The 26,533-nt window shown below is 45.8% G+C and overlaps 1 protein-coding gene across 1 annotated transcript in view; it reads right to left on the bottom strand.

Annotated features, from left to right (window-relative positions):
* Nucleotides 1-4,603: 4,603 nt before the first annotated feature.
* LOC311134379 (leucine-rich repeats and immunoglobulin-like domains protein 1) overlaps nt 4,604-26,533 on the bottom strand; it is a 47,442-nt gene continuing 25,512 nt past the window's right edge. The window contains exons 5-18 of the mRNA XM_084168035.1: nt 24,824-24,967; nt 23,458-23,601; nt 23,029-23,172; nt 21,598-21,741; nt 19,591-19,671; nt 17,175-17,246; nt 16,613-16,684; nt 16,137-16,300; nt 15,446-15,784; nt 13,906-14,187; nt 7,760-8,194; nt 7,423-7,554; nt 6,939-7,232; nt 4,604-6,456 (exon numbers count right to left, since the gene is read on the bottom strand). Of these exons, the coding sequence (XP_084024161.1) occupies nt 6,242-6,456; nt 6,939-7,232; nt 7,423-7,554; nt 7,760-8,194; nt 13,906-14,187; nt 15,446-15,784; nt 16,137-16,300; nt 16,613-16,684; nt 17,175-17,246; nt 19,591-19,671; nt 21,598-21,741; nt 23,029-23,172; nt 23,458-23,601; nt 24,824-24,967 (2,662 nt within the window). The 3' untranslated portion in view covers nt 4,604-6,241. The remainder of the gene's footprint in view (nt 6,457-6,938; nt 7,233-7,422; nt 7,555-7,759; nt 8,195-13,905; nt 14,188-15,445; nt 15,785-16,136; nt 16,301-16,612; nt 16,685-17,174; nt 17,247-19,590; nt 19,672-21,597; nt 21,742-23,028; nt 23,173-23,457; nt 23,602-24,823; nt 24,968-26,533) is intronic.

The following is a 26,533-nucleotide window of genomic DNA, read 5'->3' as shown; positions in this document are numbered from 1 at the left end:
GTTCGATCACCCGGGACCACCCATACAAAAAAAAAAAAATGGTATGCACGCATGACTAAGTCGCTTTGGATAAAAGCGTCTACTAAATGGCATATTATTATGAATGTTACACAGGTGGGAGTGTTTGTCACACAGCCTGTCACTAAGCTGTTGGGGAACAATGCCATGCATTTGATTGGTGCACCAGAGGACCAACTCCTGTCCTGGAGGCTGTCAGTCAACAACTGACGGACGTCCATCTGGATAGACCTCCTATGGATATACATTTGAGGCAGAAACAACAAGAATGAGTTCTCTATACTTTTAACAAAGTAGTCTAGACCAATGCTTTTGCTTTGCCTGGCCCATTTGAGACCACATTATTGAACCACAAAGACAAGGAAAAACACACTCCACATATATAATAGCAAAATGTGATTTTATTAGACAATTCAATGTTTAAGCTTTGACATTGGTACAATGGTTTCAGACAGTTTATTTCAATAAATTACTGCACGTCAACCCCGCATCCATTCAGGCCTTGACATAGTGGGACGACATTCTACACAACTTCTGACTGACCATCTAGAATTCCTGCTCTCTGAAGAATATGCTCATATGTCAAACAATTTGAGCCTTTTGTTTATAAAGTAAATAGCAAAACAAGTGTTTACAGACAATTAGCCTATACAATGGCTAAACATATGCATACATTAGAAAATGTAATTCTGTTTAAACTGAGATTCACAGTATCTGGTTTTGTCAGCCCAGTTTACCCAGGCCTGTAGACAGGGGGCATTTATCCTAAGGTTGGAAGGGGTACATTTCACAAGTTTCCCAACAGTAAGCTGTTGACAGAATGAAGAGGTGTTCAGTTTGTACCAGTCAATAGTTCCTCAATGATAAAACATGTTTTTGTACAATTACCATAATGATGACAAAATTATTATCAATATTATTATATGTGGTGCTCTGACAAAGGCTAAATTCTGGCCATTCCCTGTGTGAACACATAACAGTGAGACAGAGAGACACGACAGCAATCAAACAGTATGACAACTGTCTCAAAATGCCCTCCTGGTAAGAATTCCCCATTCCCTTTTAGTGCGTGGCAGGTTCATGGTATAGCTCAACATATTGGGATGGAAGTGGGGATAACAAATGATTCTAGGAGTTGGACCACATTCATAACAAATGTGTATTCAAAGGATCTGGACCTTTAGTTGGACAAATAAAGAATAATGATAACAAATGGAGCTGAGGCACAGTGGGGGATCTAGTCCCTAAACCAGAAAATAACACATTTTCAAGGAACAGAATCAGAACCGGGAATGAAAGTGATCTATACTGTTCCTGAACAGAACCATTATTTTAAAAGCATGGGAATCGGTTAATAACATTATTTTACGTTCCAGCAAAAAATGCAACGCCCTCACTCTGTCACTCAGAAACGTATTCCATTGTCTGCCTGCCAGCTGAAAATCTTTACCAGTGTGTGTGCGTGTGTAGGCTACCTGCCCCTCCCCCTCCGAAGCATAGGCTACTGTAGCCTACAGAAATTACACGCTTGATTCAGAAATTAGGAAGAGATTTTTAATTAGAGAAGAATGTATTAACTTTTTTAATGTTAGTTAAGGATACTATAGTTATCACATTTCAAATTGGACTTATTAACTACAAATAGGTTAGATGTGTTTTTATTTTAATTCTGGTGCCGCTCTGCACAGCTTGTTAGCTAGCTAGCTCTGGTCCAACGTTAAGACAACTCTCAGAAGTTCAAAGACATTCAAAGTTCCTCCATAGAAGCCACTCCTCCGTAGGTTTAATTTTGTGGGCCTAATTCATATAATGCATGTAATAAACAAGATGCCCAGCACTTCAAGCCAAGCCTCCTCCTCTGCTCTCTCGCTCTCCCCACACACACATTTTCAGTCGCATCTCGCGCCTTACATTTCTGTCCAATGCATGTAAAAAACTATAGCTTGGCCACTCCATAGCAAGCTGCTCTATCAGCACAAATTGGTGAAGTAATTTAATGTCTGAGGTTTATAAGGGAACAGTAAGGAACAATATAAATCAGTATTTTTTGGGATTCAAACCGGTTTAAAACTTTATTTGTTGGTTGGAACAGCAAAAAATTACAAAAATGGTTCCGTTCAGAACTAAACAAATGGAAAATGATTTCGGTTCTAACCCCTGGTTGGTACATTGCCATCAGAAAGTATTCACAGCCCTTGACTTTTTACACATTTGGTTGAGTTACAGCATGAATTTAAAATTGATTAAATTGAAATGTTTTGTCACTGGTCTACACACAATACTCCATAATGTCAAAGTGGACATATGTTTTCTGAAATTTTTACAAATTAATTAAAATTAAAAAGCTGAAATGTCTTGAGTCAATAAGTATTCAACCCCTTTGTTATGGCCTAAATACCTTCAGGAGTATACATTTGCTTAACAAGTCGCATAATAAGTTGCATGGACTGTGTACAGTAATCATGTTTATCATGATTTTTGAATGGCATACAGTGGGGGAAAAAAGTATTTAGTCAGCCACCAATTGTGCATGTTCTCCCACTTAAAAAGATGAGAGGCCTGTAATTTTCATCATAGGTACACGTCAACTATGACAGACAAATTGAGAAAAATAAATCCAGAAAATCACATTGTAGGATTTTTAATGAATTTATTTGCAAATTATGGTGGAAAATAAGTATTTGGTCACCTACAAACAAGCAAGATTTCTGTCTCTCACAGACCTGTAACTTCTTCTTTAAGAGGCTCCTCTGTCCTCCACTCGTTACCTGTATTAATGGCACCTGTTTGAACTTGTTATCAGTATAAAAGACACCTGTCCACAACCTCAAACAGTCACACTCCAAACTCCACTATGGCCAAGACCAAAGAGCTGTCAAAGGACACCAGAAACAAAATTGTAGACCTGCACCAGAATGGGAATACTGAATCTGCAATAGGTAAGCAGCTTGGTTTGAAGAAATCAACTGTGGGAGCAATTATTAGGAAATGGAAGACATACAAGACCACTGATAATCTCCCTCGATCTGGGGCTCCACGCAAGATCTCATCCCGTGGGGTCAAAATGATCACAAGAACGGTGAGCAAAAATCCCAAAACCACACGGGGGAACCTAGTGAATGACCTGCAGAGAGCTGGGACCAAAGTAACAAAGCCTACCATCAGTAACACACTACGCCGCCAGGGACTCAAATCCTGCAGTGCCAGACGTGTCCCCCTGCTTAAGCCAGTATATGTCCAGGCCCGTCTGAAGTTTGCTAGAGTCCATTTGGATGATCCAGAAGAGGATTGGGAGAATGTCATATGGTCAGATGAAACCAAAATATAACTTTTTGGTAAAAACTCAACTCGTCGTGTTTGGAGGACAAAGAATGCTGAGTTGCATCCAAAGAACACCATACCTACTGTGAAGCATGGGGGTGGAAACATCATGTTTGGGGCTGTTTTTTTGCAAAGGGACCAGGACGACTGATCCGTGTAAAGGAAAGAATGAATGGGGCCATGTATCGTGAGATTTTGAGTGAAAACCTCCTTCCATCAGCAAGGGCATTGAAGATGAAACGTGGCTGGGTCTTTCAGCATGACAATGATCCCAAACACACCGCCTGGGCAACGAAGGAGTGGCTTCGTAAGACGCATTTCAAGGTCCTGGAGTGGCCTAGCCAGTCTCCAGATCTCAACCCCATAGAAAATCTTTGGAGGGAGTTGAAAGTCTGTGTTGCCCAGCGACAGACCCAAAACATCACTGCTCTAGAGGAGATCTGCATGGAGGAATGGGCCAAAATACCAGCAACAGTGTGTGAAAACCTTGTGAAGACTTACAGAAAACGTTTGACCTGTGTCATTGCCAACAAAGGGTATATAACAAAGTATTGAGAAACTTTTGTTATTGACCAAATACTTATTTTCCACCATAATATGCAAATAAATTCATTAAAAATCCTACAATGTGATTTTCTGGATTTTTTTTCCTCATTTTGTCTGTCATAGTTGACGTGTACCTATGATGAAAATTACAGGCCTCTCTCATCTTTTTAAGTGGGAGAACTTGCACAATTGGTGGCTGACTAAATACTTTTTTTCCCCACTGTACCTCATCTCATCCACACATACCAATTATCTGTAAGGTCCCTCAATCAAGCAGTGAATTTCAAACAGAAATTCAACCACAAAGACCAGGGAGGTTTTCCAATGCCTCACAAAGAAGGCCACCTATTGGTAGATGGGTAAAGAAAAAGCAGACATTGAATATCCTTTTGAGCATGGTCAAATTATTCATTACACTTTGAATGGTGTATTAATACATCCAGTCACTACAAAAATACAGGCGTCATTCCTAACTCAGTTGCCGGAGAGGAAGGAAACCCCTCTGGGATTTCACCATGAGGCCAATTGCGACTTTAAAACAGTTACATAATTTAATGGCTGTGATGGAAGAAAACTGAGGATGGCGCAACAACATTGTAGTTACTCCACAATACTAACCTAATTGACTGAGTGAAAAGAAGGAACCCTGTAAAGAACACAAATGTTCCAAAACATGCATCATGTTTTCAACAAGGCACTAAAGTAACATGGCAACGAATGTGGCAAACCAATTAACTTTTAATCCTGAATACAAAGTGCTATGTTTGGGGCAAATCCAATACAACACATTACTGAGTACTTCCATATTTTCAAGCATAATGGTGGCTGCATCATGTTATGGGTATGCTTGTAATCATTAATAATAATTAGTCATTTAGCAGACGCTCTTATCCAGAACGACTTACAGGAGCAATTAGGGTTAAGTGCCTTGCTCAAGGGCACATCGACAGATTTTTCACCTAGTCGGCTCGGGGATTAGAACCAGCGACCTTTCGGTTACTGGCACAACGCTCTTAACCACTAAGCTACCTGCCGCCCGTTAAGGATTGGGGAGTTTTTCAGGATAAGAAATAAACGGAATAGAGCTAGGCACAGGCAAAATTCTAGAGGAAAACCTGGTTCAGTCTGCTTTCCACCAGACACTGGGAGATGAATTCACCTTTCAGCAGGACAGTAACCTAAAACACAAGGCCAAATTTACACTGGAGTTGCTTACGAAGAAGACAGTGAATGTTCCTGAGTGGCCGAGTTACAGTTTGGACCTAAATCTACTTGAAAGTAATTTTCCACAAATTTGCTAACATTTCTAAAAACACGTTTTCACTTTGTCATTATGGGGTATTGTGTGTAGATGGGTGAAAATCTATTTAATCCATTTTGAATTCAGGCTGTTACACAACAAAAATGTGGAATAAGTCAAGGGGTATGAATACTTTCTGATGGCACTATAGTTAGTACCTTGACAGGTGGAAGAGACTTGACATTCCATGGCTATGTCAGAAATGTGTCGCGTTTCCTGACTAGGATTTCTTACATTCCTATTGGGTTACATGTACCGAGTCTGCGTTTCCAGAGGTCATTTATGATGAATACCAAAGTGCTTAAACATCAATAACCTAGATTCATATCCCAAACACTCCCTTGTCCTAGGTTGTACCATATCACGTACCAAAATAAATTAAATCAAAGCTTCCTTCATAAAATACCAGTAAATATGAGTTATGGTTTAAGGCCATGACGGGCAGCGTTTGTGTTTGTCAAACAACATTCAAGTGCAATAAGTGTTCCATGATATGACAAAGAGTGTACGATAGCTCTCAGAAATCTCTGCTATACTACGAGTCCGGTTCGTGGTTTCTTTGATCATGCAATAAGGCACCGCAGTTGAAGCTGGTAAGTAGAGGCTGACAAGGCTTGTTAAAGAGACAAAAGAATACCATCACTCCGTTCTTTGTCATGCACAGAATAAATTCAAATACTCTTTGTAAAAGTTATATAATATATATATGAAAACTCTTATGTACAGTTAATTGTCAAATGGTATATCTCTTTCGCACATTACTGTAAAATATTCCCTACATTTGCATGCTTCAAATGCAAGTCACATTTGGAGCTAGGATTGGTTGACACCTCCCAGGGGAAGGTTTTAAGTATGTACAGCTGATACGCTCAGATGGGACGCCACCCACACAAGCTCCGCCTTCAAAACTCTGGATGCCACCCCCCTCCCTGCTCCCGCCCTGTTAGGGGAGGGGATCAGATCTTGGCCTCTCTGTTTGAGGTAGCAGTTCCCAGTGCAAAGAACAAGTCCTCTCAGGGCTAGTGAGTCTGTTAGTGTCAGGGTGGGGAGAGCCTGCTAGTCGCTGGCGCTCCTGAGGGGGGTGCTGTCACTCTGGGAGGCTCTGGGAGTGTGTCCGTTGGACAGTAGAGTCTGTCTGAGCTCTGGCTCACAATCCGTGTCCAGTGTGTATTGGTGTGTTACGGGGGCGAGTTTCACCGGCTTGTGGAAGGCCTCCTCTTGGGATGGGGAGCACACTAGCATTGTGTGTCCTGTCCTGTTCACTGAGGAACCTGGGAGAGAAAAAAAGAGAGAGAAGAGAACGCCACGTCAGCCAGTCACTGCACATACACTTATCAAGACATCTATCTGTACAGAACTCAAGGCTATTGGCTATGGAATGCATCCATATTGCTACGTTTACATTATGAAGCGCAGATCGACATTCGACCACCAATTCATCCCAGATGGTTCCTTGCCAAAGGGTACAGCATCCCAGGACAAGACCCGACCTGCTCCCCTGTGAGTGTGGCAGCGATGGGAACTCAGTGCTGCTTTTCATGTTACTTAAGGTGAGAGGTATCCTTAGCATGTTCAGCCTCCCAACTACAGTAGAATACACTCTCAAATATAGGCCACAGACTATCCACCATACTCCCTTCATGGTGATTCGTCATGGCAGGGTCATCTACACAACTAAGGGCTCAAACGACAACAGATTCTCCAGCATTCCCCATCCTGTCCTCAACAGTGTGGAATAGGAATATCACTCTACCTTTTCTGTTGTGGTTTCTCTGTGATGACACTGTGTTGTGGTTGCTGGGAAATTCAGGTGGCGGGGCATCCCTTCTGACTCCATTGGGGGTCCCGTTGCAGAGGGGGGCCGTGTAGGGTCCCGTGTCCACCCCTAGGGGTACAGGTACACTGTAGTCCATGTGCTGGGGGTGAGCGCGTTGTTGGTACTCCAGGCCTGCAGGTCCAAGCCCCTGGGGGAGGTATTCTGAGTCTGACTTGGAGTAGCTGTTCCCATTCTCCATACACTCTGTACAAACTACAGCCCCATTGTAACCTACACCAGCACATAGACAGAGAGAATATAGTTATTAAGACGCCTACACTTTTCCACAATTCCATGAATTTAGAGGAGACGTAAAGCAAACATTCCGTGAAGTTAGATACAAAAGGACCTTGAGCGGTCCAGCAGTTCAGTCATGGAGGAGAATTGGAGGTTCATATGGGAACCAAGCTGAAGACTTTACCTGTGTTGTCTATGTGTCCGTTGGGCTGAGGTCCAACGCTAGCCTCCACGCGGATACACACGTCCTGGCGCTCCGAGAGGGTCCCCTGGGAGGACAGGTAGCTGGGGACGTCTGGGGGCACGATTGTCTCATCTGGGAAGGGAGGAGAGGGGACAGATAACATTAGCACCAGCACAAACTACGGTCAACACCATGACATGGATGGTGAACAGCCATTTCCTGTGATAAGTATGAAAATGTATGCACTCACTAACTGTAAGTCACTCTGGATAAGAGTGTCTGCTAAATGACTAAAATGTAAATGTAAATAAGTATAACTATATGAGTGCCCTCTCACCCGTGTTGGTTACGCTGCACTCCTCGCTCTTCTTGCGCGTCTGGTAGATGATGCACACCCACACCAGCGAGGTCACCACGATGCTGGTCACCACGGCAATGACGATGATGCCCATGGTGACGGTGCTGGGGCCGGACGGAGCGGAGCAGCCGGTCTGCCGCTGACGGACACTCAGCTGGCTGTGGCCGCGCTCCGTGCCCAGCGTGTTGGACATGACGCACGTGTACCTCCCAGCGTCCTCTAGGGCGGCGCTGCCGATCACCAGCAGCTGGTTGCCGGGGGTGAAGTGGTGTCGGTCAGAGGAGTGGAGGGGCTCGTCGTTCCTCAGCCAAGTGATTTTGGGTGGGGGGCTGCCCTGGGCCTTACACTGCAGGGCTACAGTCTCCCCCACCACCACACTACGGTCCTCCAGCTCTTGGTCCAGGTGGGGCGTCTCTGTAGACAGGAGGGAAAGGTCAAAGTCTAGTAATCCCACTAGCGCAGACAGGTCATTCCCAACTCTACTCTCATTACTTCTCAAACTAAATTGACACAACTGGTGCGTTTTGCAACTACTTAGCATGTTAGCTAACCTATCCCCTAATATTTTTCCTAACCTTAACCAAAGTAGGTTAACTATGTAAATTCTACTAACCGCTGCGTTAATTCTCCTAACTGCTACGTTAATTATCCTAACCGCTACGTTCATTCTCCTAACTGCTACGTTAATTATCCTAACCGCTACGTTCATTCTCCTAACTGCTACGTTCATTCTCCTAACTGCTACGTTCATTCTCCTAACTGCTACGTTCATTCTCCTAACTGCTACGTTAATTATCCTAACCGCTACGTTCATTCTCCTAACTGCTACGTTAATTCTTCTAACCACTACGTTAATTATCCTAACCGCTACGTTAATTATCCTAACCACTGCGTTAATTCTCACAAATTCTAATGACGCAACAGTGGGCATATTGTGTACATAATTCTAATGAGCCTTTTGTGTAGGCGCGTTCCAAAAGCAACACTGTTTTGTCAATCACTCCTATCGATTATCACGTCGGAATCAATTGCGTGAGGTTGCACGTCCTGTTAAAACTAACACAGCTCAAAAACCATATGGAATCTGGGAATAATGTGTACATCACTGGTTAGAGGACAATTTGTAGAAGACAGCTAGCTACATTTTGAAGTGTTGCATTTTGATTCAAGTGGGTCACCAACGCAGTAAGTGTAAAGCAACACCTTTTTTTTTTTTTTATCACTTCCATCAATATCACTTTGAAATCAATAGAACAGGGGGAAAATGTTTGGGGTGTAGCGCTGTTTAAACTAACACTATTCAAAGGCCACAAGGAAACTTGGAATAACCTATACATGGTTGGCTAGATGAGAATTTGTAGAAGGCTTCTATCTATATTTTGGAATGGCAGATGTTGATTTTGGGAGGCTGCCATCACGGAAAAGAAAACAAAACTTTTTCTGTTAGTTAATTTCAACGAATCATGACCCGCTATAGGATACCAACAGTGACAACGGTTGGCTGTTATTTAAGTGATCATTTGACTTTCAAATCCGTGTATTGATGTGTGGCCAGCAATTTTTATAGAGAAACCGCCCAAAATGATCTGTTCCATTTGAGAAAGAAAATGATAGCTGCGTTCTAAGACCTACGATCTTCTGTCATCGTGTTGACTATAAACTTTTATACTTTTATAGCCTTTATAACCAATCTGAGGTAAAAAGGGATGTGTAATTCCCCCCCAATTAGATGTGGTCAAACCGTCAGCTTGTGTAATGTAGTAACACATACTGTCCACATCATGGAAATTAGCGTAATATATACTGAACAAAAACATAAACGCAACATGTAAAGTATTGGTCCAATGTTTCATGAGCTGAAATAAAAGATCTCAGAAATGTTCCATATGCACAAAATATGCATACATTTTTGACATCCCTGTTAGTGAGCATTTCTCTTATACCAATATAATCCATCCACCTGAAAGGTGTGGCATATCAAGAAGCTGATTAAACAGAATGATCATTACACAGGTGCACCTTGTGCTGGGGACAATAAAAGGCCACTCTAAAATGTACAGTTTTGTCACACAACACAATGCCACAGATGTCTCAGGTTTTGAGGTAGCGTGCAACTGGCATGCTGACTGCAGGAATGTCCACCAGAGCTGTTGCCAGATAATTGAATGTTAATTTCTCTACCATAAGCAGCATCCAACGTCGTTTTAGAGAATTTGGCAGTACATCCAATCAGCCTCACAACCGCAGACCACGTGTAGCCAGCCCAGGACCTCCACATCCTGCTTCTTCCCCTGCGGGATTGTCCGAGACCAGCCACCCGGACAGCTGATGAAACTGAGGAGTATTTCTGTCTGTAATAAACTAATTCTGATTGGCTGGGCCTGGCTCCCCAGTGAGTGGGCCTATGCCCTCCCCAACCATGGCTGCACGCTGCCCAGTCATGTGAATTCCATAGATTAGGGCATTATTTATTTATTTCAATTGACTGATTTCCTTATATGAACTGTAACTCAGTAAAATCGTTGACATTGTTGCATGTCACAATGGTGTCGGAGAGCATGGCTGCCGTTTTACGGGCTACTAACCAACGGTGCTATTTTGTGTGTTTTTTCACATTGTTTGTAACTTATTTTGTACATAATGTTTCTGCTACTGTCTCTTATGACCGAAAAGAGCTTCTGGATATCAGAACAGTGATTACTCACCTCAAAAAGAACAAATATTTTTTATTTAATGAGTCCGACGCGAAGGATATACTGTTTCTCCGAGACGTGGCCCAAATCCCCGTCATTCGCGTGAAGAAAAGACGGAGGTACAGGGGGCGGAGATCGGGGTGCCTTGTGAGAATTCGTAGGCGAGTGGTTAACACGCCTCTACCATCCGTTCTATTTGCCAACGTGCAATCACTGGAGAATAAACTGGATGAGCTCCGTTCCAGACTATCCTACCAACAGGACATTAAAAACTGTAATATCTTATGTTTCACCGAGTCGTGGCTGAATGACGACATGGATAATATACAGTTGGCTGGGTTTTCCGTCCATCGGCAGGACAGAACTGCTACGTCCGGTGGTGTGTGTGTTTATTTGTCAATAACAGCTGCTGCGCGATATCTAATATTAAGAAAGTCTCAAGGTATTGTTCGCCTGAGGTAGAGTACCTGATGATAAGCTGTAGACCACACTATCTACCAAGAGATTTGTATCTATATTTTTCGTAGCCGTCTATTTACCACCACAAACCGATGCTGGCAGTAAGACCGCACTCATCGAGCTGTATATGGCCATAAGCAAACAAGAAAATGCTCATCCAGAAGCGGCGCTCCTAGTGGCCAGGGACTTTAAAGCAGGCAATCTTAAATCCGTTTTACCTAATTTCTACCAGCATGTCACATGTGCAACCAGAGGTGAAAAAAAACTCTGGGCAGGGCTTGCAAACTAATACGGACTACAAAGGGAAACCCAGCCGCGAGCTGCCCAGTGACGCAAGCCTACCAGACAGGCTAAATGCCTTTTATGCTCGCATTGAGGCAAGCAACACTGAAGCATGCATGAGAGCACCAGCTGTTCCGGACGACTATGTGATCATGCTCTCCGTAGCCGATGTGAGTAAGACCTTTAAACAGGTCAACACTCACAAGGCCGCGGGGCCAGACGGATACTCAGAGCATGCGTGGACCAACTGGCAAGTGTCTTCACTGACATTTTCAACCTCACCCTGACCGAGTCTGTATTAACTACATTTCAAGCAGACCACCATAGTCCCTGTGCCCAAGAAAGCGAAGGTACCCTGCCTAAATGACTACCGCCCTGTTGCACTCACGTCAGTAGCCATAAAGTGCTTTGAAAGGCTGGTCATGGCTCAAATCAACACCATCATCCGGGAAACCCTAGACCCACTCCAATTCGCATACCGCCCCAACAGATCCACAGATGACGCAATCTCAATCGCACTCCAAACTGCCCTTTCCAACCTGGACAAAAGGAACACCTATGTGAGAACGCTGTTCATTAACTACAGCTCATTGTTCCACACCATAGTGCCCACAAAGCTCATCACTAAGCTAAGGACCCTGTGACTAAACACCTCCCTCTGCAACTGGATCCTGGACTTCCTGACGGGCTGCACCTAGGTGGTAAGAGTAGGCAACAACACATCTGCCACGCTGATCCTCAACACAGGGGCCCCTCAAGGTTGTGTGCTTAGTCCCCTTCTGTACTCACGACTGCATGGCCAAGCACGACTCCAACACGATCATTAAGTTTGCTAACGACACAACGGTGGCAAGCCTGATCACCGACAATGATGAGAGCCTGTAGGGAGGAGTTTAGAGACCTGGAAGTGTGGTGCCAGGACAACAACCTCTCCCTCAATGTGAGCAAGACAAAGATGATAATCGTGGACTACAGGAAAAGGAGGGCCAAACACACCCCCATTCACATCGACGGGGCTGTAGTGGAGCGGGTAGAGAGTTTCAAGTTCCTTGGTGTCCACATCAACAACAATATATCACGGTCTAAACACACCAAGAAAGTTGTGAAGAGGGCACGACAACGCCTTTTCCCCCTCAGGAGACTAAAAAGATTTGGCATGGTTCCCCAGAGCCTCAAAACGTTCTACAGCTGCACCATTGAGAGCATCCTGACCGGTTGCATCACCGCCTGGTATGGCAACTGCTCAGCATCCGACCGTAAGGCGCTACAGAGGGTTGTGTGTACAGCCCAGTACATTACTGGGGCCAAGCTTCCTGCCATCCAGGACCTATATACTAGGCGGTGTCAGAGGAAGTTCCATAAAATTGTTAAAGACTCCAGTCACCCAAGACATAGACTGTTCTCTCTGCTACCGCACGGCAAGCGGTACCGTAGCACCAAGTCTAGGTCCAAAAGGCTCCTTAACAGCTTCTACCCCCAAGCCACAAGGCTGCTGAACAATTCATCAAATGGCCACCCAGACTATTTATATTGACCCCCTTTGTTTTTACACTGCTGGTACTTGCTGTTTATTATCTATGCATAGTGACTTTACCCCTACCAATGTACAAATTACCTTGACTAACCTGTACCCCCGCACATTGACTCGGTACCGGTACCCTCTGTATATAGCCTCGTTATTGTTATTTTATTGTATTACTTTTGATTACATTTTTTACTTTAGTTTATTAAGTAAATATCTAAATTTCTTGAACTGAATTGTTGGTTAAGGGCTTGTAAAGTAAGCATTTCACGGTAAGGTCTACACCTGTTGTATTCGGTACATGTGACAAATACAATTTGATTTGATGTTGCATTTATATTTTTGTTCATTATACATTAATTAGATATGGCAAAATATGTATCTCTTAATTTAGGATGATAGTAAATGAAGAAAACATTTAACCATTTAGAGATTCAAAAAATGCTCCTAAGCACAATTTAACTAGGGGCTCTAGACTAGTGTCCATAGGGTCTCCGCAGCAGGCTGAACGTTTGACGCCCCTACTCTTAGAGAGAACCCCTTTCCCTCTCAGCAGGAAACACAAAGATTAAGAGATTTCACTTACCCCTTTCCCACCCTCCTTCCCACTCTGTCTCCTCCACCTCTTCAGACAAGGCCTCAGCTCTGAGCTTTCCTCATGCATGACTAAACATTACAAAGCCACTCCTGAGGGCTATTGCTATCTCATATCCCTGCGAGGAGTTGTTCTGCACTACTACAGTCTACATACAGTGGAGTAGACCAAGCCCTTACACATTACAGTACTTGACAATATGTGATCTCATCAACTAGCCTCAGTCCTCACACTACCAATAGAAGCCCCTCCAGGAGAACTGAGGCCTCCACCCTGAGAGGAGAGGGGTGAGAAGTAACAAACACCCCTCTGTGAAGTCCCCCTATCCCACCCTCCCCCATCTAACCCCTACCCTGACCTCTGACTCAGAGGAAGGCCACAGCTGCCAGAAGCATTTCATTCTATGACCAAGGCGACCAGTTCACAACTGGCTTTAGAGCCGTTTACAAGTGTACATATTTTGTCGGAAGTAGTATCAATAATGGTCACCTGAACCATAAATCCTCAAACATTGTAGAGGGGTGTGGGTGAGTGTGTCAGTAGGTGTAGGGCATTGCCAGCAGTCAAGTCTTACTCAGCACGGTGAGAGAGGCATTGGCAGACACGGTGCCCGCTGTGTTCTTGGCGGTGCAGCTGTACACGCCCATGTCCTCCAGCTTGACGTCCATGATGAAGAACACGTCATCGTCAGGCATCACGTGCATCCGCCGCTCGCGTGCCGCCGGGAAGTCCGTGCCTCCGTCCTTTTGCCAGGCGATCTCGGGGGTGGGGTGCCCCTCGGCCGCACACTCCAGCTTGGCAGTGGTGCCCGTACGGATGGTGTTGTCTCGAGGGGTCTTCACAAACGTAGGCATGACTGTGTGGGAATGGAGGAGATGAGACACTGGGTTAGCCACAACAGAGATATACTGAGGTTAACACCACAGCTACATAACAGTCCCTCCCATTTTGCAATGGAGTGTAGAGAAAGTATGGCAGTTTTAAAAAGGTAATTTCCTGCAATTCTACACATTTTGTAATGACTTATGCCATGTTTATATGATATCTGTGAGAGCGACTAACAAAATCAATGAGCACTGAATGCGTGCCCAGTCAGTAATTTGGTGATGATTAGGCCTACTACAAGGATTAGATAGCTGGCTAAACTACTTTACCTAACAATCTAAAACAATATTAGCTGACATGGCCTAATTGAGTGACTAACAAGTGGAAAACTGTTGATGCACTACTACAATTTGAAATTGCACCTTGTGTATTCTACTTTTCTACCTCAACAGTAAGTTGAGACCCTGACTTAGTTCCAAAATCTGTATTTTAAGGTCGGGGTGCCCTAGCAGCCGCAGTGCCCTACGCACAGCGCGTAGTCTGCGTATAGGAAGAGGCGGTTCTGCTATCATTGTTTAGAAGTTGAATTGGGTTGGGGAGATGGCTAGGGAGACGGTTTCATTTGGGTGGGCAGGGCAGCCAGGAAACCAAACTACAGTCTGCCAGCAAACAATCAGTCAGCATCGGTTGGCCTAACTGAAAGGACGTGTAATATATGGGCACTGTCAGCACCACAACAAGCCTAAATCAATTTGTTCCAAATTCCACCCAGAGAAACTCACAGAGAGAGATGCAGAGGGACAGAGAGAGAGAGATACTTTGTTTAAGCTAAGAATTACCACTAATCTCATTCTGCCCTGTTATGGAGTTTAAATGGGGAAAATATCTACTAAATCAGCATATTACAGAGGGAAAATTATCCAACCACACGCACACAAACAAACAAACTAGGGCTGTCCCCGACTAAAAAAAATCTTGGTCGACCGAGAGTCGTCCTTTTCTTTCGACTAACCTGTACCCCCGCACATTGACTCGGTACCGGTACCCCCTGTATATTGCCTCATTATTGTTATTTTATTGTGTTACTTTTTATTTTCATAATTAACTTTAGTTTATTTAGTAAATATTTTCTTAACTCTATTTTCTTAAACTGCATCGTTGGTTAAGTGCTTGTAAATAAGCATTTCACGGTAAGGTGTTGTATTCGGCGCATGTAACAAATAGAATTAGATTTTGTATAAACCAGTCATACTGGGAGACAGTTAACACTTCAGGGCCTGGCAGCGTACCGTTGACAGTGAGGCGGGCCTTGGTGGAGTAGGAGGAGCCAAAGTGGTTGGTGATGATGCATTGGTATCGGCCCTCGTGGGCGAAGGTCACATGGCGCAGGTGCAAAATGGTGGTGTACTCCATCACCCCCCCGGCCTCATGCACCCCCCCGTGGTGAGCGCGCACGTGGGCGAAGTTCTCCACCTCAGCATGGCGGAGCAGCTCCTGGTCTTTGCGCCAGGCGAAGGTCATAGGTGAGCTGCTGCTGCTGGCCGCCGTGCACGTGAGGCGCACGTCACTACCCAGAACCGTCACTGTGGTCTCTGGCTGCACCGTGATCTGGGGCATAGGCAGGTCATCTACAGGAGAGAGACGGAGGGAGGGAGGAGAGAGACGGAGGGAGGACAAGAAAATGAGATAAGCATTATTCTTTGTAACCAAATGTTTTATCTCAGTGACAGAAGATATGTATACAAAAGTCTTGTTTAACACAAACATAAAGACAAACAAGGATTAGCACATCGCAGCTCAAACAAAGACACAAAATCAGACATTTGAACAAAATCACACAAACATAAACAAATACACACATATACTGTAAACAACCCTGAGCTGGAATCTAAAACACCATCTGGTCTTAGCTGCTGCCTGCGCTGTCTCAGGCAGAAAGCAACTGTACAGCCCCCCACCACACACACACCCACTACTCACCACAGACAAATCTCTCTGGTGGAGCCTGGAAGATGCTAGTACCCTTCAGGGTTTCGGGGTGGGCACAGGTAGCCTCTACGCCAGTCTGTAGCCCCCGGGTCATCAGCCACTCAGGGAACCAGTGGAGCTGACAGTCACACAGGAAACTGTCACTCTGGACGAGCCTGGGAGAGGAGGGACACTGTTAGGGCTAAATACATATATTCACTCTCTTTTATAGACTAGCTTTGATCTGAAAATAATGAACTTCTTCCATGACTACAGCTGTATGGTGTAGCCATATCATAACATTGTGAAGATAATCACATTTTCCAGAGACGAGGTGTGAGGTGTGTGTGGGCGTGTGTATGGTGTGTGTGTACGTACGTGTGTGCATGTGTGTATGGTGTGTGTGTACGTACGTGTGTGCATGTGTGTATACGTACGTGTGTGCATGTGTGTATGGTGTGTGTGTGTATTCATCATTGCGGACTCACAGGTTCCTGAGGCTCCTCATCTTGCTGAAGGCCTCTGGCTGGATGGAGCGGATGGTGTTCTCTCCCAGGTTCCTGTTGTGACATTAAACAGAGGGCTGCCCGTCAGCACTGACAGAAAGGGGACATGGGTACACACACGCACATGCATGCACACACACAGCTGTGTCCCCGCCAGCCAAGGATCGCTGTGCCTTTATTTATAAGGGCTTATTTTAAACAAGGTGGAAAGATTCAGGCATCACAGACCAAGGATACTCAACTTTTCAATCACTTTTTTCCTAATGGCCAGAGTCTGTTTAAAGTAACGGCCAGAGCCTGTGAAGGGGCTTATATAAATTCCATTTATTCTACGAAACTGACCATATGCTCAATAACTTTGTTCCCCTGCACCAGGAAAAAAGGCCAAAGTTGAAGCTGCCTCTAACGAGAGGGAAGCAGCTGGCCCCAAAAACTGCCCGTCTTCTCCTTTTCCAAAGACGCTATTAAATTGCTAGCAGCACTCTCAGGCAGCTACTTTTGGCAGCCGATCTCGGGGTCGCGCAGTGCATTGTGGGATACTCACAGGTACTCCAGGGCCTCCAGTCCTGAGAAGGCTTTCTTGGCCACCGACTTGATCTTATTTCCAAACAGAGTTCTGCAATTTCCAAACATGAAGGGTGCCGATAAACGGGAGAGAACACGGGGGAGAGAGAGGGAGTGGACGGGGGACGGACAAAAAACAGACACAGAGAGAGAAAGAACGGGGTGAGGGGAGGAGAAGAGAGAGAGAAAGGCACAATTAGTGGGGCTGAATCTGATAAGAGCAGAGGATTGAGGTATTGGAAATCCGAACTGTGTGGAGATTAGGAGGGTGAGGGACTCGGCCCTGCTCTGCTCTTCAAAGACCACTTATCTTTATTTGAATTTAATAGCGATGACGGGGGGCACATGAAAAGCAGGTTGTCTCACTGAGGGACAACACAGCTTGTAGAGAAATAAAAGTAGCCTTGTCAAGGCCCAGTTCAAGCAAGGAACACGCAGCTTGCCCCCAACTGGGGGTGTAATCTGGGTCGCTCTTCAAAATACACCCCTCTACCCTCCCTCCCTCTCCTCCCCTTCCGTCCCTCCATCCATCCTTCCTCTCCTCTATCCGCCTTCCTTCCCAGGAGAAGCGGATGGACACAGGAGGCTGTTTCAGAGTTAAGACCCCTGCATCGGAACACTTCAATCCAGTCCCGCCTCCTCCACTCTCTTCTCTCCCCCTCTATATGGACCCACTGAAAATCGACACTGTGCAATGTAAATACAAATCGTGTTTTAACAACCATTGGGCGTGCATCAGCTTGGTTACCATTACAATAGGGGTTGCATCTTCTTAAATTCTATCAGAAAATGTCAAAGCTGAACAACCTCAGATTCATTTGTCAAGAGGTATTCATCAGGTGTTCTATAAGACAGCCAGGGACCCAGGGTCTTGGGGTCCTCCAGGCAGACGACTGGTCATGGACAGGACCTGTCAACTCCTGACAGAGAGGTCACACCTCCGCTCAGCCCTCTATTGACCGCCACATCAGCCAGAGCCCTGTGGTTCTCGACCCTACACAGGGAGACGGGCTGAACAACAGGCCTCAGCACAGAGGAGAACCACTCCTCACTGGAAGTCACTGCATTGCCATCCAATTTATTTATTTATCTTCTCTTATTTCCACCATCATTTTGCACATCTAGCCATTTACATGGCCTTTCATTCCAACCATATTGTCTTCAAGTAATCACATTTTGGAAAGAATAAATACATACTACTATAATGATATCACCCCAACTCTAACATATCTACATTCAATACATTAATGTATTTTACCTCCTAAAACAATAATGGGAAAATAGTGGTTGTTGTGAGAGCAGAAAAAGCTAAGAGCACAAGTTCTCCCATGTGGGGATATTCACAATTCGATTTGGAGGGACATAAAGCGTGTGGAGGACACTGATGTCCCTCGCACTCGCTCTCTGTTTTTTCCCAGGGTTGGTGAGTGTTGTTTTCCGGCGGGATGGAGGGATTGTGCCAGCGCTGGGCTGCAGAGGGCCGCTTCCACTCCACCACTCACTACTGGACAAAAGGGGTGGGGAGACGGGGCCAATGTGGTATTTGATGTTGATGACCGAGCCCGCCCCCCAATTTCACCCTCTCTCAGTCCCTAACAACAGGCAGGCAGGGCCGTGTTGCAGAGAGAGAGGAGCAGGGCTAGAGACGGAAAGACCTTCTGAGGCTCATCTCCAGCAGGCCAATAGAAAAGCCCTTTCAATAGGCTAGCACTCACGCAGGGAACGGCCTTAGTTGGACACCTGCTTTTCTCCTATATAGGATTGTTTAGGCCCCATTATGTTCGACTCTATGTTTATTGTGGTATGGTTGAATTTCTTAACCCTTTAACTAACATTTGACATTGCACTAGTCTAGATTCTGTGATGAAAAGGTTATATGAGAGATCACAACAAATTGGCATAGTTTAACCAACAAGTCAAGGCAGTTCAGCTCCCACCAACAGACAACCTCTGAACTTGGACACAAAGCAGTTTAGAGTCTGGTAAACAGAGATGAAAACCAGAATCAGGCTCATTTCAAGTTTCAAGCCAATTGCCATTAAAATATTAATCTGCAAGCTTCATGAAAAAGCCTAATAAAACTCAGAGCAGCTCTTAAAGTAATCTCTCAGTGTTATACTTCCAAATGACATGTGGGGCCTGGAGGGGAGAGATAGACTGGAGCTGGAGCTGGTCCTGTCTAAAGCCATGTCTGGGAAAACTACATATAGACTATAGGCAGTGGACAGGCCTCAGAAGGGAACTATGGGATTGTAGTAAAAAACCCTTCCCCCTGGACTGAAGGAGCTGTCCACAGAGCTGTATAGAATCACCTACCAGTGGCAGGTCAGCCAGCTCAAAGGGACCGATTCTGGGGAGAGGGGAGTGGGGGATGAGAGAAGGAGGGGGGTACTCACAGCTTGTTGAGGCTGTCCAGTCCAGAGAAGGCCCCATTGGTGTCCTCTATTGTGCCTGAGATGTCGTTATGGTCCAGTTCCCTGTGGAGAGAGAGAGAAAATAAGGGATAAGAAAGGTGGAGAGGAGGAGGAGAGCAAAACGAGAGCTGAAGCACTGTGTAGCCTTGGCAGAGACGGGGCTGGAAGTCACGGGTTACCACTCCACCCCCCACCCCCTTAACACCCCCCTGCACCTGGTCTAAAGAGCTAGCCTCTCTCCTGCTCTGCTCTGCCAGCCAAGCACATTCTTTCCTTTGTGAGGAGGAGGGGGGTGAAGGCACAAAACCCAACGCAGGCAAACACATGTATAATTCATGACAGCATGGAGGGATTGGCGGGCACACAATGCCTTTGGATACAGACAGTCAGTGCCTGAGTGTGGTGGCAGGTATGGCAGTCCCAACAGAGACTCAGAGCCTAATGAGTATAAAAAAAGACGTTAGCCATGTCCACGCCGAGCCGAGCCAGAATGAGATTCAATAAAACAACAGCTTTCAGTTTGAGTCTGCCGGGAAGTTTCCTAACACATGTTGAATGCAATTAATGAGCTTTTCCGACACACTACCTCGAATGGCTGAAGTCATCTGGGCAAAACAACAGCGGAACAAAGACATGAGTTGCCGCTCTATCGCATGCTTTGTTCCCTGTGCCGTTAAAATACTTTATTTCAAACTGAAAATCCTGTGAGTCTGATGGTCACCCATACCCCCTCCCAACACCTCCACCCTTCCCTAATCCCCTTTGGTTCCCTTTCCTCCATGGCCGGACTAGGCTGCCAATTTCCTATTCTTTCTGGCTGGCTGAGCGTGAAAGGCCGGTGCCTTCTTAATGCAGGCAGTGGCTGCGGGCCCCTGAGGACTGACCCCCCGGCTGAAATGCTCAACGTTTCTGGGCTTTCGCACCCACTGTGAACCTCCAGCCCCACGCCTCTACGGCCAGCAGCGCTACCCAATTAAAGCTGCCCCAGCTCCCTTACAGCCAGGGCCCGAGCCTACCCAGCGCTTCACTGATTAGATTAGAACTGCCTCAGAGAGAGAGAGAGAGAGAGAGAAGGGAGGAAAGCGAGGGAAGGAGAGCGAGGAAGAAAAAGGGTGAGCATAAAGGGAATAGGAAGTAAAATCAAAAGGAGAAAGTGAAAAGAGGAAAAAGGATGGGTGGAAAGAGTACGAACAGGCGAAACAAAGCAACCAAGTAAGAAAGAAAAGAAAGAGACCAAGAAAGAAAGAAAGAAAGAAAGAAAGAAAGAGTGGTTGGGAGAGGGGAGCCAAACAGAGGGCCTCTCACACAGCTGAACCCCCTCCCTCCAGCCCAACGCTCCCTCTGCGCCAGCAGAGAAAGACCTGTATATGCCTTGGCTTGTCACCCCACTGTGAGAAAGCAAAGGCCTGACTCTTTTCTCTGACTCTCTGGGAAGATCCCGGGCCAAAAAGACGTTAGTAGAAGGACCCACCCCCCAGCCTCCCTCTGCCTCTCTTTCTGCCTGTTCAAAGTCTGTGTAGAGGGTGGGGGGAGAGAAGTCACTCTCCCATACTGCTTTTCACTGCTCCGTTTAAAAAGGGCAAGAATCTCCAAGGAGGCAAATGACAGGGAACACATGTGCGTCCAATATCGATGGGAACCAACTACCAAACAAAGACAGAAGACGAAAACAGACGCACAAAAATAAAAGTTCTCACAGAATGAAACCATGACAATAGTGACGCATGCACACCTGGTAAACAGATACACATTAATATACATGGACGCAAACTAGATCTGTTTTGAAGCAATGGTCTAAAAACCAAACAGCAGCTAACCTCACTTGCTAAATGGCTCCTGAGGGGCTTAATAAAGCTATACTGAATATTGAATCCACATGAATAAAACGCAGACGCCAATATTGTATTGTTCTTAAATGAGTCACTTAAGATGAGTCTACATTGTGGAACCATAGTTGTGTGTGCTCTGGGAGCAGTCAGGAGGACTTACAGGAGGCGCAGTGCCTTGAGGCCTCTGAAGGCCCCCTCGGTGATGTGGCTGATGGCGTTGTGCCCCAGACGGAGTGTGTGGAGGTCCCCCAGCACCGCCAGGCTGCCCTCATCCAGACGACTCAGGTTGTTGTAGGACAGATTCCTGCAGGAGGTGAGAAGAGAGAAATGCATACGGTTTCAGGCTTGGACCAGAAGGACAAGTTTGCACAGCACTAAGGTATCCTAACCTACCTGACGTCATTATTCTCTACTTTATGTGCCTCTGGATGGATGTTGTATTTTTCCACTGTGGTGTCAGTTCAATATCTGTTCATCCACAGCAGTTTCCTATCATGCTTGATTAGGAGTCGGGACACAAACCATTTAAAATTCATGTACATTTCCGGTTGGACAAATACACACTTCTCAAGACATATTTTCCCAGAGTTATGGTCCTGTCTAAGTAGGTACACGGTGTATCAGTGGTCGTAAATATGTCTTGTTTATCAGTGAGCGTGTTCAAAGGGTCTGTTGTGTGAGTGGCTGGGCTTTGCCTCTCTGAGGGGGGCTAGGATGGTCAGTCATGTGTGGTCAGTCTCTGTGATGCCCCGTCAGGCAGGCTGCCGTCTCATCCGGAATGTAATAACAGGCAGGTCATAAAGACAGCTTCTCTGCTACACCAGAGGGCTAACCAAGCCACTATCCTCCAGTATCCCACTGATATCACAGTCATCATGGCCCCGCTAATAAAATCATATAACCCCGGACTCGCACTGAGTGCAGTGAGTCGGCAACACAGATACACAGAGCAATCTGTCTCTCTCACACACACAGTGACACTGTGCGCAGACACACAGGAGCCTGACAGACAGCCTTACGGTACAGTTAGCGACGCCTGACCAGAGCTGAGCTCTACAGTAGTACAGTACAGTGGTGTAAGTATGTCAACCAGCCACAGGTTGTCGTAGTAATAATATATCCTTCATTAGACAGGGAGATCCCCCTGCAATTACCCTGTATCCCTACCAACAGAGGGTTACACGCTCTTTACCAACCTGACAGAGATGTGAATACAGAGAGGGCTTAAGTACTGTCAATCCTTTCGCTTATTATGGGATAAACAGGCTTATAGTGAGAAGAGTGTGTGGTATTGAGCGCTAAGTGAGTCATGTAGCTCTGGTGAAGGTAAACGGATGGGCGCAACAGGGAACAGATTCAGGGTTAGTTTGTGGTAGGGGATCAACAAGAAGAGACAGGTGGTTGATGGTTGGAGGCTGGGGTAAGACGTTGTGGTCCGGAGCTGAAGGCTAGGGGATGAATACTGTAGTTTGTTTCTCAGGGGATGGGGATGAGGTAGGGATTGGTGCTGTAGTTACAAGGGTTGGGAGGTTTCTGGTGCTATGGTTAACCTGGGTTTGGAGGTTTCTGATGTGGTACTCAGAATACTTACAGCTCCCGTAGCCTCTGGCAGAACCTCCAGCCATCTGGGTTGATGTGGGAGATTGAATTGTTGCTGAGGAAGAGCTGCAGCAAAGAAGACAGGCCGTACAGGGAGCCACTGTTCACTTCCCTCAGGCTGTTGTAGTCCAGGTGACTGCAGGGGAGGAGGTGGTCACAGAAACAGGTTCGGACTAGGCATTAGGGGTAATGTAGTTTGGTACCAAACAAGAGATAGAACATTAGAGGTTGTCCAGTCACGTTTTTATAGTTTAGCTCATAAGAATAGAGCATAGAGTTGCTTGTGAAACAATTGTTAAGAGTGGAAACTCATGAGTGGAGCAGGAGAAAGTGGTCCTACAAGTTCTTGAGAGCAACTGATCTGAATTAGTCCTCAAGGCTAGGCAGGGAGTTAGGAGCAGTATGTTTGTATGTTACTTACAGCACTTTCATCTTGGCCAGGCCCCAAAAGGCTCCGTCGGTGAGCTTGCTGATGTTGTTCCTCTGTAGCTTGAGGACCTCCAGACTGGCCAGACCCTGGAAGGTCAGCCCCTCCACCTGCCTCACACGGTTCCTGTTCAGCTCACTGGAGGACAGGAAAACAACACAGCAAGGAGTTAGAGAGAGATGCAATAATGAGCAGAGAAATTAGAGAGAAATATGGACTTACAGGTAGGTCAAAAAACCCTGAAGTAATACTGTAACACTTAGCAACACCATTCGGCCCCACAAAAACATATGTGGCATTCCACGGTGGTATCTATTCCACCTGTGGCCAGCGATGTGTACCCCTGACAGCTGAGGTGAGGGTTTATAGACTAGGGTCACGTTCTGACCTGGGCACCCCAACACATGATCACAAACCTTCATTAACCATGCTAGGGTTAACTAGAGGAGCAAACTAAGTCATCAAAAAACATTAAAACAGCACCGACTTGTAGGGCAGGGCATCTGCATTCACTTCAACTAAAAGAGGACTACATCTGTTGAGAATGTACTGTAAACAGTTAACCTCTCAATGTACTTCTTAGAGTAATCTCACAGGGACACGCAAAGGGAAAAATACTAATTATCCTGGGAGATAAAAAACCCTTTGCCTTCTGTATCAAAAGAGTTCTGCGATAGCTTTGTACCAGTGGATCTGTGCCCCTGGCGTGTGAGGTTTAACATCACAGCCCAGGAGCGCAGCTGAACAATAAACATCCACACAGCGTCTTTGTGTGTCCTCCATGTTGCCACAAGCATTCTCAGATACAGTGTCACCAGGAACACCTGTTTGAACAATACCCACCTGGTAAAACTGGGAGGGCTGTGGAGAGAAGGGAGCCATGTCTACAATAGAGTAGACTCCCGTTACATGTGTCTTTTCTCCCCAGAGTGGGAGTGTTGAGGTATGGATGGGTCTGACCTAGCCCCATGCTGCAGGGGAGGGAAGACAATGACAGAGAGCAGGGCTCTGAGAGAGGAGAGAGCTAGCCTACCACGGGCACAGGACATAAATCAGCCATGGTATCGGTCTGATGTTGACCAATGCTGCTACCCTGGAGGGGAGAGGTTCACACTCTCCTCAACAAATGCGACTGTATCAAACGAGCCTCCTTAGATGTTTCCAACTTTCCAGTGTTCTTTTCCCTCCAACATCTGTGTGGGTACTATACACTATCTCTTTAACAACTGGCCCAGGGTCCGTTTTGTTGTTTATCTCATGATGGTTGAGGATAGGCTAGGAGGCGAATAGGGAGAGTTTACAAACATGTTTTTCAGTTAGCTGCGAGGTGTCTGTAGAGGTGGTATGGAACAGTACTCACAGTTGGGTGAGCTTGGGGAGCTGGAAGCCTTTGACAGGGACCTGAGAGATGCGGTTCCGGCTCAGTCTCAGAACCTGCAGGGACGAGGAGAGCTGGTCCAGAGCACCAGCCTCCAGGAACTGGATCTTGTTGTTGCTCAGGTACCTGGAAGACAACATAGCACATTGTCAGGGATCCTCAATGGACAAGAATACACTGCCGATTTTGCAGGTTTTCCTACTTACAAAGCATGTAGAGGTCTGTAATTTTTATCATAGGTACACTTCAACTGTGAAAATCCAGAAAATCACATTGTATGATTTTTAAGTAATTAATTTGCATTTTATTGCATGACATAAGTATTTGATCACCTACCAACCAGTAAGAATTCCGGCTCTCACAGACCTGTTCGTTTTTCTTTAAGAAGCCCTCCTGTTCTCCACTCATTACCTGTATTAACTGTACCTGTTTGAACTCGTTACCTGTATAAAAAGACACCTGTCCACACACTCAATCAAACAGACTCCAACCTCTCCACAATGGCCAAGACCAGAGAGCTGTGTAAGGACATCAGGGATACAATTGTAGACCTGCACAAGGCTGGGATGGGCTACAGGACAATAGGCAAGCAGCTTGGTGAGAAGGCAACAACTGTTGGCGCAATTATTAGAAAATGGAAGAAGTTCAAGATGACGGTCAATCACCCTCGGTCTGGGGCTCCATGCAAGATCTCACCTTGTGAGGCATCAATGATCATGAGGAAGAACAGGGATCAGCCCAGAACTACACGGCAGGACCTGGTCAATGACCTGAAGAGAGCTGGGACCACAGTCTCAAAGAAAACCATTAGTAACACACTATGCCGTCATGGATTAAAATCCTGCAGCGCAAGCAAGGTCCCCCTGCTCAAGCCAGCGCATGTCCAGGCCCGTCTGAAGTTTGCCAATGACCATCTGGATGATCCAGAGGAGGAATGGGAGAAGGTCATGTGGTCTGATGAGACAAAAATAGAGCTTTTTGGTCTAAACTCCACTCGCCGTGTTTGGAGGAAGAAGAAGGATGAGTACAACCCCAAGAACACCATCCCAACCGTGAAGCATGGAGGTGGAAACATCATTCTTTGGGGATGCTTTTCTGCAAAGGGGACAGGACGACTGCACCGTATTGAGGGGAGGATGGATGGGGCCATGTATCGCGAGATCTTGGCCAACAACCTCCTTCCCTCAGTAAGAGCATTGAAGATGGGTCGTGGCTGGGTCTTCCAGCATGACAACGACCCGAAACACACAGCCAGGGCAACTAAGGAGTGGCTCCATAAGAAGCATCTCAAGGTCCTGGAGTGGCCTAGCCAGTCTCTAGACCTGAACCCAATAGAAAATATTTGGAGGGAGCTGAAAGTCCGTATTGTCCAGCGACAGCCCCGAAACCTGAAGGATCTGGAGAAGGTCTGTATGGAGTGGGCCAAAATCCCTGCTGCAGTGTGTGCAAACCTGGTCAAGACCTACAGGAAACGTATGATCTCTGTAATTGCAAACAAAGGTTTCTGTACCAAATATTAAGTTCTGCTTTTCTGATGTATCAAATACTTATGTCATGCAATAAAATGCAAATGAGTTACTTAAAAATCATACAATGTGGTTTTCTTGATTTTTGTTTTAGATTCCGTCTCTCACAGTTGAAGTGTACCTATGATAAAAATTACAGACCTCTACATGCTTTGTAAGTAGGAAA

This window comes from Coregonus lavaretus (genome assembly GCF_964263955.1).
Source record: "Coregonus lavaretus genome assembly, chromosome: 8".
In the NCBI taxonomy this organism is placed as follows: Eukaryota; Metazoa; Chordata; class Actinopteri; order Salmoniformes; family Salmonidae; genus Coregonus; species Coregonus lavaretus.
This window is presented reverse-complemented; position numbering and strand designations above follow the sequence as displayed.